This window comes from Neofelis nebulosa, chromosome 2, assembly GCF_028018385.1.
Source record: "Neofelis nebulosa isolate mNeoNeb1 chromosome 2, mNeoNeb1.pri, whole genome shotgun sequence".
Classification (NCBI taxonomy): domain Eukaryota; kingdom Metazoa; phylum Chordata; class Mammalia; order Carnivora; family Felidae; genus Neofelis; species Neofelis nebulosa.
The window spans coordinates 167,993,204-168,010,512 of NC_080783.1; the positions used below are offsets into that span (position 1 = coordinate 167,993,204).

A 17,309-nucleotide genomic window follows, 5' to 3' on the forward strand; every position below is an offset into this window, starting at 1 on the left:
CTGAAAAGACCCTGAATAGCCAAAGCAATCTTGAAAAAGAAAACCTAAGCAGGAGGCATCACGATCCCGGACTTCAAGCTGTACGACAAGGCTGTAATCATCAGGACAGTATGGTACTGGCAGAAGAACAGACACTCAGATCAATGGAACAGAATAGAGAACCCAGAAATGGACCCACAAACATGGCCAACTAATCTCTGACAAAGCAGGAAAGAATATCCAATGGAATAAAGACAGTCTCTTCAGCAAGTGGTGCTGGGAAAACTGGACAGCGACATGCAGAATAATGAACCTGTACAACTTTCTTACACCATACACAAAAATAAACTCAAAATGGATGAAAGACCTAAATGTAAGACAGGAAGCCATCAAAATCCTCGAGGAGAAAGCGAGCAAAAACCTCTTTGGTCTTAGCCGCAGCAACTTCTTACTCAACACGTCTCCAGAGGCAAGGGAACAAAAGCAAAAATGAACTATTGGGACCTCATCAAAATAAAAAGCTTCTACACAGTGAAGGAAACAATCAGCAAAACTAAAAGGCAAGCAACAGAATGGGAGAAGATTTTACAAACGACGTATCAGATAAAGGGTTAGTATCCAAAATCTATAAAGAACTTATCGAACACAACACCCAAAAACAAATAATTCAGTGAAGAAACGGGCAAAAGACATGAATAGACACTTCTCCAAAGAAGACAGCCAGATGGCCAACCGACACATGAAAAAATGCTCAACATCACTCATCATCAGGGAAATACAAATCAAACCACAATGAGATACCACCTCACACCTCTCAGAATGGCTAACATTAACAACTCAGGCAACAACAGATGTTGGTGAGGATGCAGAGAAAGAGGATCTCTTTTGCATTGTTGGTGGGAATGCAAGCTGGAGCAGCCACTCTGGAAAACAGTATGGAGGTTCCTCAAAAAACTAAAAATAGAACTACCCTACGACCCAGCAATTGCACTACCAGGCATTTATCCGTGGGATACAGGTGTGCTGTTTTGAAGGGACACATGCACCCCCATGTTTATAGCAGCACTATCAACAATAGCCAAAGTATGGAAAGAGCCCAAATGTCCATGGATGGATGAGTGGATAAAGAAGTTGTGGTATATATATATATATATATATATATATATATATATATATATACACAATGGAGTATTACTCAGCAATCAAAAAGAATGAAACCTTGCCATTTGCAACTAGATGGATGGAATTGGAGGTATTATGCTAAGTGAAATTAGAGAAAGACAAAAATCCTATGCCTTCACTCATATGAGGACTTAAAGAGCCAAAACAGATGAACATAAGGGAAGGGAAACAAAAAGAATGTAAAAGCAGGGAGGGGGACAAAAGAGAAGAGACTCATAAATATGGAGAACAAACTGAGGGTTACTGGAAGGGTTGTGGGAGGGGGGATGGGCTAAATGGGTAAGAGGCACTAAGGCATCTACTCCTGAAATCATTGTTGCACTATATGATAACTAATTTGGATGTAAGTTATAAAACAAAAACAAAAACAAAAACAAAAAAAACACTGTCTTCCTGAAGGGGCACCTGCATCTGGAAGAGCTCTGTGGTGACTGTTTTCTGAGGCTGAGGCTGGAAATGACTGTACAGTATGATGCAATGGAATTGGGTTCCTGATTTACCCACATGCTTACTAATTTATTCGATGAAGGATACTGGCGTGGGAGGGGCCAGATGATGGCACTTAAGAATCAGTGATAAGGTGGCACAAATAAGGAAGGTAGGAAAGACAGGAAGTTAATCAGAGTGTTTAAAAGTAGCCTTAAACTAGCAAAAGAAAGAAGATAGATAGGAAAATAAAGAACAAAAGAATAAAGATTAAAGCATGAGAACAAATATCTTTTTTCATTGAATTTGGGAGGAAAGCTGTCTACATTTTGTGCAGTCATCTACTTGGTTTGAAGGACTTGGGTGGGAGCTGTCACCCTTCTGGGAGACCATCAGTTTCTAGAGGATAAGAACCCTCAGCTTGAGATCTGGCAGGAGTACCCACTGCAGCTCCCAGGTGGTTAATGGTGGCATTTATCTTTGCAATTGTCCTTAGATGGTGGAGGAGTTCCAAGGGCTTCCCCTTGGCCTTTCCAACCATAATGGCCCCCACTCCTTGGGACAGAAAACAAACATGGTGATTCTGACAGTTACAAACAAAGTCTATTTTCACTATATAATCTGGGACTGGGTAAAGAAGCACAAGATAAATCTGAGGCTCAGGCCAAGACTCCACCTCTCAGTGATCTCCATAAACTCTATCCTGTGAAACACAGGGGTGTTTCTGATCTCTGGGAATCAGTGAAAATTCAGACCCAGTATATAGTCATCCCTGGAAGAACTGGGAATTTCCCTGTCCCCATTGCACCATTAATTTGATAAATGGCTACAGTTGTTCTCAGTTGGGAGTCTTTGGTTCTGCAAACTGACTTAGTTCTAGGAACTTGGTAAGAAGCTGTGAATCTCTACAGTGGGTCCTCATGTCTTCTCAGCAACCCCCCAATTTTCTTCCTATATATGTCAAGCAACACCTTACGAGGTTGCCCATCTACTTCATTTTTAGAGGCCCTGGGATCAGTTAGCCACGACTGCAGAACACTGTGGTTAGAACAATCTGGCAATTCTATATTCCCTATCAAGTTAGCAGGTATGATACCACAGAAGAGGAAAGAATATTTTTGGTTAAAGATCTGAGGATGAGCTCATTCTTAGGCTAGAACATGAGAAATGACTGAGGATTATTAGAGGTCCCACTATTTGGGTTTATTGATTTCTAGGGAGAGGTTATGAATGTGTGATAAGGATTAAGGTTTACATTGTAATGTCTATATCAACAAAATATTTGCAAAGTTATCCTTTCACAGAGAAATTTTTCCTTGTGAGTTAGTCAACATCTTTATTATTGTCTGATACAGTCAGTTTACCCACATGCTTACTAATTTATTTGATGAATCTCACTCTGTCCTGCGTTCCATTTCTTTCTTATCAGTATCATTCGGTGGTTCCTCCAGTGAAGGTCTATGCATGGTAAACGCTAAGTACATTGTTATTTTCTAAAAATTTTTTTTTCAACGTTTTTTATTTATTTTTGGGACAGAGAGAGACAGAGCATGAACGGGGGAGGGGCAGAGAGAGAGGGAGACACAGAATCGGAAGCAGGCTCCAGGCTCCGAGCCATCAGCCCAGAGCCTGACGCGGGGCTCGAACTCACGGACCGCGAGATCGTGACCTGGCTGAAGTCGGACGCTTAACCGACTGCGCCACCCAGGCGCCCCAGTACATTGTTATTTTCTCTCATGACATTACAGATATTATTCTATTCTGGTTTCCACTCTAGCTTGTCTCTGTCATTCTTTTATACATTGTTATTTTTTCTCTGGTTTCTTTTAATATCTTTTCTTTGTGTTCATAGTTTGGAAGCTTCATCAGATGTCTGGGTAAGGATTTAGTTTTATTAACAGTTAGGGCCTGCGGTTCCTGCATCTTAAAATTCATGTTTTGCATTTCCCAACCATGATGCATGAGCACCTACCTTAGCCAAGTCCTAGGGAATCGACACCGTGTACAGGCGAGTTCGTCTAGAGAGCTGATGCATACCCTAGCTATGATAAAGCAGACAACACAAACCTATAAAAACACCGTCCTGACCTGATTCAAACCAAGTCATCCAAAGCTAAATTTCAGCTTCCGCTAACATCTTGCCATTACTACAGAGCCAAAGGCTACATTTTTCAATGTGTACATTCCTTGGCATATGCCTTCGAAAAGATGTTACTCCTTAAGTACATAACATTTCACAGGTAATGATCCTAATTTGTTAGCTATTTTAAACAGGATTAACATTACATATTTATAAGGGATTTTTACTTTAGAAAACAAATTTTCTCATGTGTAATGCATTAGAGTCATATATTTTTCTGGCTTTAGGTGTATATATTTCTGACGACGTTAAGGGTGACACAGCTGACCCGCATCTCTTATACCCCCAGGTACTCTCTGGCATGAATCTCTTCCTTCTAGGCCTGATATTTCTCCCTAAAACTTTTCTCTCTCTTCTACTGTGCTGTAGTCCCCACAGCCATAGCACCTCTGTTAATCTCCTTATTCTCCAGCACTCTTGGCCTATACATCTGGCTGAGCTATTGACTCCAGCTGTAAATCTCAACTGGGAGCAGTTTGTTTGCCAGGACTTTATGACCAGAGAATGCAGCACAGACAGTGTTGTACCAGGCAGTGCTGGACACATTTTGCTGACTTTGCTGCAAGGAAAAACGAGGGAACTGGAAGCTGTTGATTTGCTACAAGAACTCCAGTGGGTCAGTTGCCCTGGAGAAAATAATTAACATTTTTCACCTTGGGTGCCCTCTACTGCAGATGTATCACATCCCAGTTCAGGAAGAATAACCACCTCCCACGAACCTCTCATCCACTCATCCACTTCACCAAGATTTCATTTCCTTACAGCATTTTTCTACTTGAACGGCCTCATTTATGAAATAGGAATCATCCCTTCCTCAGATGTTTTGACAACACTGGGAAGTTTGAAGGCTGTAATGATGTTGTATGTCAGGGGTCTGGGGATGCTGTAGAGCACACGGCACTCAGGAGGACCTTCTACCTTAAGTTCCCTCCCACTCCCATCCCAGGGAAGAGGCAACAGGTAATTGTTTCCATGGTGAGAGACAGTGACAAGAACCACAGGCATCTAAGCATAAAGACCGTACAGTAGTAGTGCTGGAAATTACTGAAACTAATTACACTCTCTTCTTCTCTTGTCTAGACTGGGGGAATGCAGAGAAGCGCTTGAATCTACACCTATTCAGAAACAGAGATGCCACAAGAGGCAGCCTGAGTGGGGGTTGGGACAGAAATAATGAAGTTACCATCGTCTGGCACTGCCTCAGGCTCCGACTGACACCCAGCTCCAGCTCCAATCTCGAGTGGAAGTACTTAGCCAGATAGGTAGGTGCTTGTGGATCATGGAATATGGACTATGAAGAGGGGCTAGAATATGAAGAGGGGCCAACCTGGATCCCAGGCCCTCAGTCTAAGGCAATTAAGAGTGATTTTTTTTTTTAAGTAAACCTAAAGTATTCTCATTTGTTCTGTGAAATAACATCAGTTCTGCAGAGGCGAAAAATTTCACACTCAGTGGCAACCAACTCAAAGTGGTGAGTAGGAAAGATTCTAGCACATAAAAATTTCTTGAGTTTGGGAGATTTGTGGTAGGTTTGAAATAGTAAGGTTGATAAAGTGTCTCTCTTGCAGCTTCATTGTTCCCAGAATATTGGGAAACACACCACAGGAAATCTAGCTGGGTAAGGTTATTTTCTGAAAATAAATACTTATTTCCTTAAAATGGCATAAATATTCTTTGAAATCAAAAGAGCTTCTCTTACTCAGAAATATGCAACATATTAAGGTATAAGACGGGGTCTAAGACTGAATAAAGTACAACCCAAAGGTATCTGTATACTTAAAGCAGAAAGTGGGTAGACTAGATATTCTCAGACAGATATCCCACTGCAAAACAGCTACTATCCGATAAAAAGTTAATGAAATCTTCAAGGCCAAAAGTCTTGGACATAGACTGAAAAATTCTTGAAACCAGAAAGACATGAAAACCAAAATTTGGATAATAAATTCAGAAAATAAAAATACAGAACACCCAGGTAAATTTGAGTTTCAAGGGAAAAAAATACATATATTGCAGGGGACATGCTCATACTAAAAAAAAAAAACTTTCATTATTTATCTGAAAATTGAATATAACTAAGTGGTCTGAATTTTATCTGACAACCCTATCCCAGAGCCAAATGTTTAATGCTTATACGGCACTGGGAAATGAGGCTCTGTCATTGCAAACAATGGGAGCTAATCCTGAGAGCTTCAGGAAAAAACTAGGACCCTCTTTCTGTCCAAGGAAACCAACATAAAAATTTGCCTGTCTTTCTTACATCTCTAGGTAAAGGAAAAAAAATATGTAGCTCTAATAAGTCTCTTCATGAGAGATATGGAACTAGAATTCGAATTTGTATTTACAGTGTGGTGGATGAAACTGTAAGCTGAGAAACTGAAGTTCTAAAAGATTGGTAGTACCCTGATGCCAGGCAGAAGAATATGCAACCCACTCTAAGGAAAGGATCCTTAACTCAGATCTCTTAAAGATTCCAAAAATGAACTACAGCCAACTGATTCCATAATTAAAAACCCACAATTTAAAAAATATATATACAAGAGTAAACAAGTCACTATGAGTTAGAGCTAGCAGAGATAATCAATTTAGAAGAACTAGGACTTCATTTTTTTTTCAACTAGGACTTCAAATGTTGGCATTATCAGTTACAGAATATAAGACAATTACTAATAAGTTACATTAAAAATAGATGCTGAGATTTTTAAAAATTTTTTAATGTTTATTCATTTTTGAGAGAGAGAGACAGGCAGAGAGAGAGAGAGAGAGAGAGAGAGAATGAACAGGGGAGGGGCAGAGAGAGAGGGAGACACAGAATCTGAAGCAGGCTCCAGGCTCTGAGCTGTCAGCACAGAGCCCGACGTGGGGCTCGAACCCACGAACTGTAAAATCATGACCTGAGTCAAAGTCAGCCGCTTAACCAACTGAACCACCCAGGCGCCTCAATAAAACTAACTCACTAACTAACTAACATTGACAAAATATAATGAAAATGACTAAAAATTAATAACTCAGGCAACAACAGATGTTGGCAAGGATGTGGAGAAAGAGGAACATTTTTGCACTGCTGGTGGGAATGCAAACTGGTGCAGCCACTCTGGAAAACAGTATGGAAGTTCCTCAAAAAATTAAAAATAGAACTACCCTAGGACACAGCAATTGTATTAATATGTATTTACCCAAAGGATACAAAAATGCTGATTTGAAGGGGCACATGCACCCCAGTGTTTATAACAGAACTATTAATAGCCAAAGTATGAGAGGAGCCCAAATATCCATCAACTGATGAATGGATAAGGAAGATGTGGTATGTATATACAATGGAATATTACTCAGCAATCAAAAAGAATGAAATATTGCCATTTGCAACAACATGGATGGAACTAGAGTGTATTATGTTAAGCAAAATAAGTCAGAGAAAGACAAATATCATATGATTTCACTCATATGTGGAATTTAAGAACAAAACAGATGAACATAGGGGAAGGGAAGCAAAAATAAGATAAAAACAGAGAGAGAGACAAACCATAAGAGACTCTTGAATACAGAGAACAAACTGAGGGTTGCTGCTGGGGTGTTGGGTTGGGGGGGGATGGCCTAAATGGGTGATGGCTGATAGGCATTAAGGAGGGTACCTGCTGGGATGAGCACTGGGTGTAATACATAGGTGATGAATCACTAAATTATATTCCTGAAATCATTATTTCACTCTATGTTAACTAACTTGGATTCCAATTTTTAAAAATGACTAGAAGACTTGAAGAAGAATTCCTCAAATTAAAAAATGTCATTGAAATTTGCAACTCAATAACCATTTGGTAAGGGTAGACTGCTGTAACAAAAACACCCAACAATAACTCAGTGTCTTAAAGGAGACATGCTGATTTTCTTCTCACATAATAGTCTAGGGGAACATTTGAGGGACACATTAAACTCCACTTCATTTGGCCATTCAGGGACACAGTTTCCTGCTTCATTATCCTCTACATCTTTATTTTCATCTACATTTTGGGGAGTGGGTGATCATGGGTTCCAGCTAGTCAGAAGGGAGAAGAGAGAACAGAGGAGGTATGACTAGATCTTACATTTCCATCCTGGAAGTGGTATACATCTTATCCAATCATGTTATATGGACCAGAACTTTGACTTAAGTATGCCCCTTTGCAATCTACCCTCTCACCTCTCCCAACCCACCCACTCCAGGCAAACACTGATCTACTTTCTCTAACATTACTTTGAATTTCCTCACATTTTAAATACATAAAATCATTTGGTAAGTACTCTTTTCCTTTTTTGGTCTGGCTTTTTTCATTCAGTAAAATTATGCTGAGATTCACCCATGTTACGGTGTATATTACAGATGAAGTATTTTAACTGTATTTCACAAATTTTGATAGGCAGCTCAATGCTGCTTTAAGAACCAAACCTTTTCCATTTTCCCCTCTGCCCTCCCCAGCATATTGGCTTGGTTTTCTCGTCTCTGTGGTTCTGATACTGTCATCTGCTGTTCCAGCCAACTTTCGCTAATGGGGTCTGTGTCCTTGTGTAAGTGACTTTGTAAATAGCCATATGTTCCCTGGAATTTTGATGTCCTCTGGGTCTAGGTTGAAGGTGGATTTACCCAGAGACTATTCATATTTGCCTCCGTGATGTACCTTAAAGCCTCAACCAATCTGGGGCTCTTGAAAGTAAATATTCTGTTTCTTTTTCTGGACTACAACAATGGTATAGATTCCAGCCCAAATCCAAAATCCATGTGAATGAAAATCTGAGGATAAAAATCTGAGTGGATACAAACTTGAGAGTATGTAGCTTTTTTTTTCCTTTTTATCTTTTCAATTTGGTCAGAATCAGTGGCTGAGATAGGAATATACCTACCATCCGTCTCTGCAGGGCATGATTTTACTTCTGAGGTCTTCTATTTATGAAAGGTCTCCCCACTCTTTTTCTTCTGACATGTTTCCCTCTCAAAACTAGGCTATAGGTCATGGAGATCAGTTGACTCCAATGTTAGCATACTCCTCTGTACTTTACCTATTATTCCTTCAATGCAACCATACATTAAAATGATTTTTTTAATCTAGTGATTTTTTTTGGATATGCTATAATAGGGTAGATTTCTCATCTACTGTACTGCTGGATAAAGAAAGCTTTTAGGTTACTTTTGAGGAATAGACACATATATGCAAATAATAGCTATTTGCTAATAGATAGTTGTTTTCAGATGTTACAGTGGGAGAATTAAAGCAGTATCTTCATGTTCTTTAAAGTGTACCATCATTTCCAGATGTTCTATACCTGAACAAATTTGATAACCACTGGTACATTAAAGAGATAAAAGCAACAGTGACAAATATTGTCGGAGGGCTAGTCCTTTATATGATAACCATATATTTTGTTTGTCAAAACTAGGACACTTACAAGAGTGAAAGGGGTCATTTTATATATATATATATATATATATATATATATATATATGTGTGTGTGTGTGTGTGTGTGTGTGTGTGTGTGTGTGTGTGTGTAAAGGAAGACTTGGACAGGTACAGTGGGATGCATAATCACCCTACTTATAACCCCACATCTAAAGCATGAAGTTTAGAGCACCTACACATTACTATTCCACAGTATCAAAGGCGGATTCTTGGAAGAATTTAATACTGCAGGTATGATATGAATTATTTCTATTATTTAGGAAGATACAAATAACAGTTTCCTCCCCAAGTTTTTAAATTGACAGGCAATGTTGGGCATCTAAATACCATTGTAATAATACTTTTCAATACTTCTAACTACAGTTGAAATGCCAACAGGATTATTTTTTTACAAAAGCTTAATGACACAAAAATTGCTCAGGAAAGAATATCAATGAAATATAATGAGCAAGGCTGAGGAATCCAGCCCTCCAGATATTAAAACATATTGAGTAGCTGATGGTAATTAATAAACTTGGTACCAGATGAAAACAGATTGAATAGTCAATAAAAAAGCATAGGAAGCCCAGAAATAAACACAAATATACTTGAGAATTAATAAATGATAAATGTGATGGGGCACCTGGGTGGCTCAGTTTGTTAAGCATCCAACTTCGGCTTAGGTTAATATCTTGCAGTTCATAAGTTTGAGCCCCATGTCGGGCTCTGTGCTGACAGTTCAGAGCCTGGAGCCTGCTTTGCATTCTGTGTCTGCCTGTGTCTCTGCCCCTCCCCCGCTAGTATCAAATAAACGTTGAAAAAAAATTTTAAATAATGAATGATAAATGTGACATTTTATGTGTGCGGGGCGGGGGGAGGGCGGGGGAGAAGATTGTTCTCCCAGAACCAAATTGTGTTGTGACAACTGAGTAGCCCCTTGGGAAAAATAAAAGCTAGATAATCATTCCATTCCTTATACCAGAATTAATTCCAAATAAGTTAAAAACATTCATCCCCAAATAACAGCACAGAATACCAGAAAAAGTAGTTATTAAGCAGTCACAGTTGATCCACAGGACAAGAAACTTCTTTAGGATGAAGGGAAATTATCCCAGATGGAAGCACAGAGATGCAAGAAGGAATAGACTGCACTACAAAGGGCAAATTTGAAAGACTATTTACTGCTATAAGCAACAATACAACAACACTTTAGATGTTTATGAAATACATGGAAATAAGATATATGACAAAAATAGCAAAAATGGCAAGAGAGGGATTAGTTAAATATTACTTAAAACCGTCACATATTACAGAAGCACAAACTGAAACCACGAGAAACCATTAAACAACCATCAGAATGGCTAACATTCAAAGGCTGACACTATCAGTGTTGAAACAGCAGGACCCTTCTACATTACCGATGGCAGTGTAAGTTAGTTCAACCATTACTTTACAGTATCTATTAAAGATAAATTAGGACCTAGCCTGCATTCAGCAATTTTACTCCTGGGTAAATACTCAAGGGGAAATGTGTAAAAAGTCACCAAAGGCTTGTGTACTTTACAGTATATAAGCTGTCTCTCAATTAAGAAAAACTAAGATCACGTATGTAAAAAAATAATTACAAGAAATCAACAAAGTGATAATAATTCAATAAGGAATAGGCAAATAATATGAAAGTAGAGAAAACCGAATGGCTTATAATGTGAAAATATGCTCAACTTCATTCAAGATGAAATTAACACATCAAAAAGATACTCAGACAATTTGAGTTGATTTCTTACACTTGCAACCAATAGTCCTGACAAGTAGATTTGCAAAACTATGCCAAGGCAATTATATACACAAATGTTCACTTCAGCATTGCACATAAAAAAAATAGTAAAAAAAACCAAAACACAAATGTTTGCCAATTGTAAACTGTTTACATAAATTATTGTACTTTGATACAGAGGGACAGTATTAAACCACTACAAATAATGAAGTAGGTATATGTGGGTTTATATGGAAATATCACCAAGATATATTAAGGGAAAGGGGTAATTTTATGACAGCAAGCGAAATACAATTGCAACTCTATAAATTTTTCAAAAGATATGTGACTAATAATAACAGGAAATTTGGGGGAATAGGAACTGAGGGTTGGGAGGGGAGAGACACTTATATTTTTTATCTTATAGTTCTCTGTACTGTTTGAAATTTTTCCAGTGTGTATTTTGTTCTATTCACATTTTAAAATCAGAAAGCAGGAAATAGAATGTATCTGAATACTAGCCCTCAAAGTGGTTAAAAATTCAAATTGCTTGAAGTCTAAATGACAAATATTCACAGATCACTAAATCAAGATTTCTTAAGGAAATAAAGAATCAAACCAAAGAGCTCTTTATGTTTAAAATGAGTAATTTGTTATCACAAGTGGCTATGATGCCAGGAAAAATCTGGTGTGGGGTGATGTATTGAGTAGATACCAGAGACAGTAACAATAAAGGGAAATACTTGCATCTAAAATGTTTTCAAACCCCTTTCAAAGCCAAGGCATTACATAAGTATTTTGAAGATATAAAGGCTAACAATGTATAAAAATTTTATATTAACTATTGACATAAACTACAAAGATTACTTCTTTATATTTTCTTTTTTTTTTTTATTTTTTTAACGTTTATTTATTTTTGAGACAGAGAGAGACACAGCATGAACGGGGGAGGGGCAGAGAGAGAGGGAGACACAGAATCGGAAGCAGGCTCTAGGCTCTGAGCCATCAGCCCAGAGCCTGATGCGGGGCTTGAACTCACATACCGCGAGATCGTGACCTGAGCTGAAGTCGGACGCTTAACCGACTGAGCCACCCAGGCGCCCCTACTTCTTTATATTTTCAAATCTTTACTAAAAGCAATCATAGAATAGATGAAGTAATTCTAAAATAACTTAAATTCACAATAACTATTTGGACTTTCCATTTCTTAAAATTCTGACATCGTTCATGACTTATAATGATAAAAAAATGAAAATATTCACAGTCGTAAATTATCTTCCTTCTTTATGACTTTAGGAACATAAAGGAGAATTAGACTAATTACATTTTATAAAATGATTCTCAACACTTATAACATTTATTAAAGTACCAATGGTGACTAAAAGAAAGTAGTAACTGATACCAACTTTAATGACACGTTTTTAAAGTACAATATCTGCAATCTAGGTATTTCACTACAAAATTAGATATTTTCCAAATTCTTTCTCAGTTCCAGGGAATGACCATTATTTAAAATATCCTGTCAAGGGCCTCACAAAATTGAATTTAATGCCAAACATCTGAAGTGTAGTTAATTTGGAAAAATAGACATCTTCAGCAGCTTTCCAAAATAAATACTGATTGATAAACTTTGTATAAAAATAATTTGTTCAATATAAACACCCATGGAGACCATTTTTGATGCTCATACAAGTAACAAGTAACATGACTCAGTTCTAATGAAGACCTTTGTATTCTAAATTGCCCCCCCCCAACATTGTGACTGTGTGCAGGCGTGCTTTACTGTTTTAATTTAGTTGTGCAAGGTAAGGCAAAACTACTGACTTCTCTAGTTTCCTTTTGTAAATGCTTCTTCAGATTTTCTTTGGTGACTATGTTTGCATTCTTTTCCTCAAACGCAGTTTTTCATAGTAGAGTGGACAATTTTGTGTTTTACATCTGGCAGTGTGTTTTCTCAATAATAATTACTTTAGAAGAGTCCTTAACTATCAAGATGACCCTCAAAAGATGAACAGTGGAGCACATTTCTTTTTAAAACTACAGGAAGGAATTTGGAAAGAGGTCTTTTTCCATCCACGTCTAGGAGACATATGGTTGCAGCATGTCTTGATCCATTTAGCACGTTGTCCAACCCCACGTGGTCCCCATGGGCACAGCTCTGATGGCCTAGCCTGTATCCTGTGCCAACCAAAGTAGTTTTGGAATCTGGCATCAGTTTGTGAAGGAAGTTTCTCTTCTCTCAGCATTTGTGTAGTCAAAGTGAATATTCCTAAGGGAATGTGACCGTATGTTTGATATTTGGAAAGAGGGAGCTGGTTTTATTGGAAAGGGAAGAGAGAAGATAAACGCAGCTCATGCTCGGTGCCATAAAACCTTGTTATAGGTCCAGAATCACCCACTGGTTTGCAAATTTCATCCAAGTCCTCTTACTACTTGAGACGAGGCTTAAAAATAAAAGAATACCTGTTCCTATTCCTCTTGTCCATATGTAGCCCATCTCCAAATGGGAACACAGGGCTCCGTGGGAGGCCCCTGCTGTTACTGATAACCACACCTTGATTTTTCTTCTTTGTTTTAGGGGGTTTAACAAAGGAAACATATAATCTCATTAACCCTGACAAGTGATTTGTCTTATGTTGAACCTTGAGGCCATATCCCAAATTATTAACTTCTGAATTTCTTTTCATCAAGTTCAGATTTAGAGAGACTGGTAACTTGTGTTGCAATTCAAGGCCTTAAGAGAAATACTCCAAATTCCAGATTTATCCTAAGTTTAAAAGTGCAAATCCATATTTCAGCTCTTCTCTCCCTTAAAAAAAATTTTTAAGGAATCTTTGGAAAGAAATGGAAAATATCAGACCATCCTGAAGTATAAAATGTTCTAAATTTACCTATATTTTTATTAAAACCCACTACTTAATGACAGATAATTTTCATAAAGACCCAATAATGTATAGTGATATATGCAGTGAAACAAACTTTCAAAAGTGAAAATCAGAGCCCTAACACACTGACAACAGATAGGATCTAAATCTATATATACCAATAGGCCAAACTCTACCATTCAGCCCTCTCCATGAAAACAACTCCCTTGGCATTTCACTACTTGAGATGTTTTCATTTGTTTTTGGAACTGTGCACCGGGATATCAATGATCTCGTTAATATATTGTTACTAAATTCCTTTAACTCAGACCTGCAGCACTACACTGGTGCTGGGACTTCTAAATTCACTGCCACATACACATAGCATGGTGAAATCATAGGCTGTTTGGAACATCTATCACTTTCTCTTCCCCATAGTCATATAGTCATGGGTCCCAGGCCACAGGAGACTGTTGTGTCTCAGTGGACATGCTCATTGTTTAATCTCTAACTTTATGCAGAATGGAGCAAAATGTAATTCTCCTATACTGCATCCTCAATTAAACTTCTATATTCTATGAGCAGCATTAAAAATAATGGTCAATTTTGCCAGAACTTCCATACATGCAATAATTTCTTTGTTTCTGAATATGTAAACCACTTAAAACATCAGTGAAAAAAAAATGTATTCTCTCAATTTATCTTTGTATAGAACTAAGGCTTTCATACCACACTCATAATTGATGTTGATGTGAGTTGATGTGAGCCCTCTACCATTCTCTTGTGAGTCACCTATCTGTTGATGAGTATGTGAGATCCTGAGATATTTCAACAATCCTTATGGCATGAAACAACTTTATTGATTTCTAATTGGCAAATGATCATGAAGTGTGAAAAAAAATACCTGTTGTTTGGGCCCTGAGATCTTTGTCACTGTCTAGAACTTCTCATTTCATATGGCCACAACTAGAATAGAGATGGAGTGTAGGATTTTATCTAGGGTAACAGTAAAATCAGCAGGATCCTCTCTCAGGCCAAGTATGAAACTGGTGATGCTTAGCAATCTAATAGGCATATTTCTGAGTACTAAAGTATGTATTTTGATTATACTGATCATCTTGAAATTCTGATTTATTGACACTCAACATCTATCTCTGCAGGTTTCTTGATTAGTTTGTTGCTCAAAATGCTGTCTCGGAGCTTTCTTGCCATACCAAAAACTGAAACAAACAAGAAATATTAAAGTCTTTAAAGGCAAAAACAACATCTGTGTAATTCTCACTTCATTTTCACCCAGCATTATATATCCACTTAACAAATTTTATCTGCTTGTGAGTCATTTTTTTAATGGATGGCAACGTAAGGTATAGGTTTAAAACATAATCACTAGCATTAAAAGATCTCGGTTTAAATCTGGATTCTCCTATACTGCATCCTATAATGGTTCCATTATACACTAACTCTGTGTCCTTGGGAAAATTACTTAATCTTCTAATCTTTAATAAGGGTGTTATAGCAGTACATGTCTCATACAATTATTTTAATAATTGATTGAGATAAAATATGGAAATCTTTAACACAGTGGGTGGTTATATGAAAGAGAAGTGAGAAAAAAAAAGTGTACAAGCAAGTTGGAATCAGGGAAGACAATAATTCCAGAGTGATATACAGTAGCATTTAGTCATCTAACTGTATCAGAAAGCAACCACTGCAACATCTTTTATAGGGAAGCGTTAAGACACACATTATGTTTTCAAAATGCTTTTGTTGTCATCAAAATACTGTTTGTATTCTGGTACTGCCATTCTGATAGGTAGTATCGTTGCATGGTTATATTCGATACATAAAGATCAGCTTACTTGTCAGTCTTCAGAAGTATATCCCCCAGGCCAGATCTAAATCTGCAACATTTAGCGGACTGCCTACCACAGAGTAAGTGCTCAAGGCAAGTTTGTTAAATTGCAAAATCTTAAAATCACACAGTCAAGTGGCACAAATACATCACATACTTCAAAAATGTACGAGGATGCCTCTTATGTATAGACGTGTGTATGTGTGTGTGTGTGTGTGTGAATCAGTTGAAAACAAAGACAACTCAAGATAAAACAACCATACCCTTGAAACAAGTTACATCCCACAGTGTCTTTCAAACTTAGGTATAATCGAGAAGATTAGCTCTTTCTACACAGGTCTAATGTTCGCCAAAGATGGTATTTGTTGGGTTCATTTCTAGCTAGAAACAAGCCATTGGAGATCTTCCTAGTGTAGCTTGTTAATGAAATCATTAGAAGAGTCAGTCTACATTGCCGGGTTCTTGAAGACTTTCTCTCATTTTTTGTCAATATTACTGAGCAATGACAGATACCTTTAATTTGGAAACACTCACTTTCAAGTTTGACTCTGACAGTTTTCCTTCCTCTCCCATATCCACAACCATGGTGGACTGTATTACATACACTTCATATGATTCACTGTAACATACATCTGAGATGTTTCTTGAATGAAATTAGACAGTTAGGTCACACATTGTGTTTTCCATTATCTTCCGAGTCTGAGTAGAACAAGTCTGAAACTGAGGCATGTAAGATACAAAAGTCTTCTGACCATTAGTTCCTAAACTGAAATGATTTTCTACAAGTTGTGAGCAAGTGTCCTGGAGGATTCTGATGTCAGTGAATAAACAATGGGCTGGGAACGGACACAACACTTGTGACTCATCAGTCAAAAACACACCACTCTCTCTTTTTTTGATTGAGGTGACCCCTAAATAATAGACAGACCTCTCACCATTATTTTCTTCAGGGAAATTTCCCTCAGGTTTCAAAAATTCATCCAATCCTTCTGAGAACGGAAGGTGTGGTGAAATTATATTGGGATGCTGATCTGATAATATAAAAAATGTCTGGGTTTCTATCTCCCATGAGCTGTTAGAGAAAGAATCCTTGGACAGAGAATTTTTGCTAGAGAAGCGTTTGCTGACTGAACTGTTTATAAGCCCTTGCTCTTCATCAATGTCACTTGATTTAGAGCTGCTGAGTAGGGTAGCATATCTAACAGAGGGCTGTCTCCTGTTTTCATCCTCATAGGTTACCACGCTGCTCTCAAGCTCAGAGAAGTCAGCACTGTTGTGCTGGTCACTGATACAAATAGAACCCTTTTCAAGATCCGGAGTTGCCAAAAGTAGAGAGACCATAGTTGTTGGCACCATGTCATCTTTATTTTTCCATGTTGTGTCAACACTGACATCTTCTGAAATGGCTTCAGGCTCCAAAAGAAGAGGACCAAATATCACTGATTCTGTATGCTTGACAAAAAGATGCTCAAACGTTTCTGGCTAAAAGAAAAGACACATTTTAACGCTCAATTGTATTATTAGTAGTAGTATTTTTCTTCACTACGACATCATTGCAGAAACGAAAGTGTAAAAGGTTTACTACCAAAAGACATAAGTCAAGCACACATTAACTAGTTTTGGACTGAAACGGATATGTCAAAAATCATAAGGGAGAGACATATAAATTAGTGTTTAAAGTGGGATGAGATAGACTTTGGTTTGAGTC

The 17,309-nt window shown here is 37.7% G+C and overlaps 1 protein-coding gene across 9 annotated transcripts in view; it reads right to left on the reverse strand.

Moving 5' to 3' along the window:
• Positions 1-15,196: 15,196 nt before the first annotated feature.
• LEPR (leptin receptor) overlaps positions 15,197-17,309 on the reverse strand; it is a 156,665-nt gene continuing 154,552 nt past the window's right edge. For all 9 annotated transcript variants that reach the window (XM_058717095.1, XM_058717094.1, XM_058717092.1 and 6 more), the window contains one exon: positions 15,197-17,083. In XM_058717095.1, the coding sequence (XP_058573078.1) occupies positions 16,256-17,083 (828 nt within the window). In that variant the 3' untranslated portion in view covers positions 15,197-16,255. The remainder of the gene's footprint in view (positions 17,084-17,309) is intronic.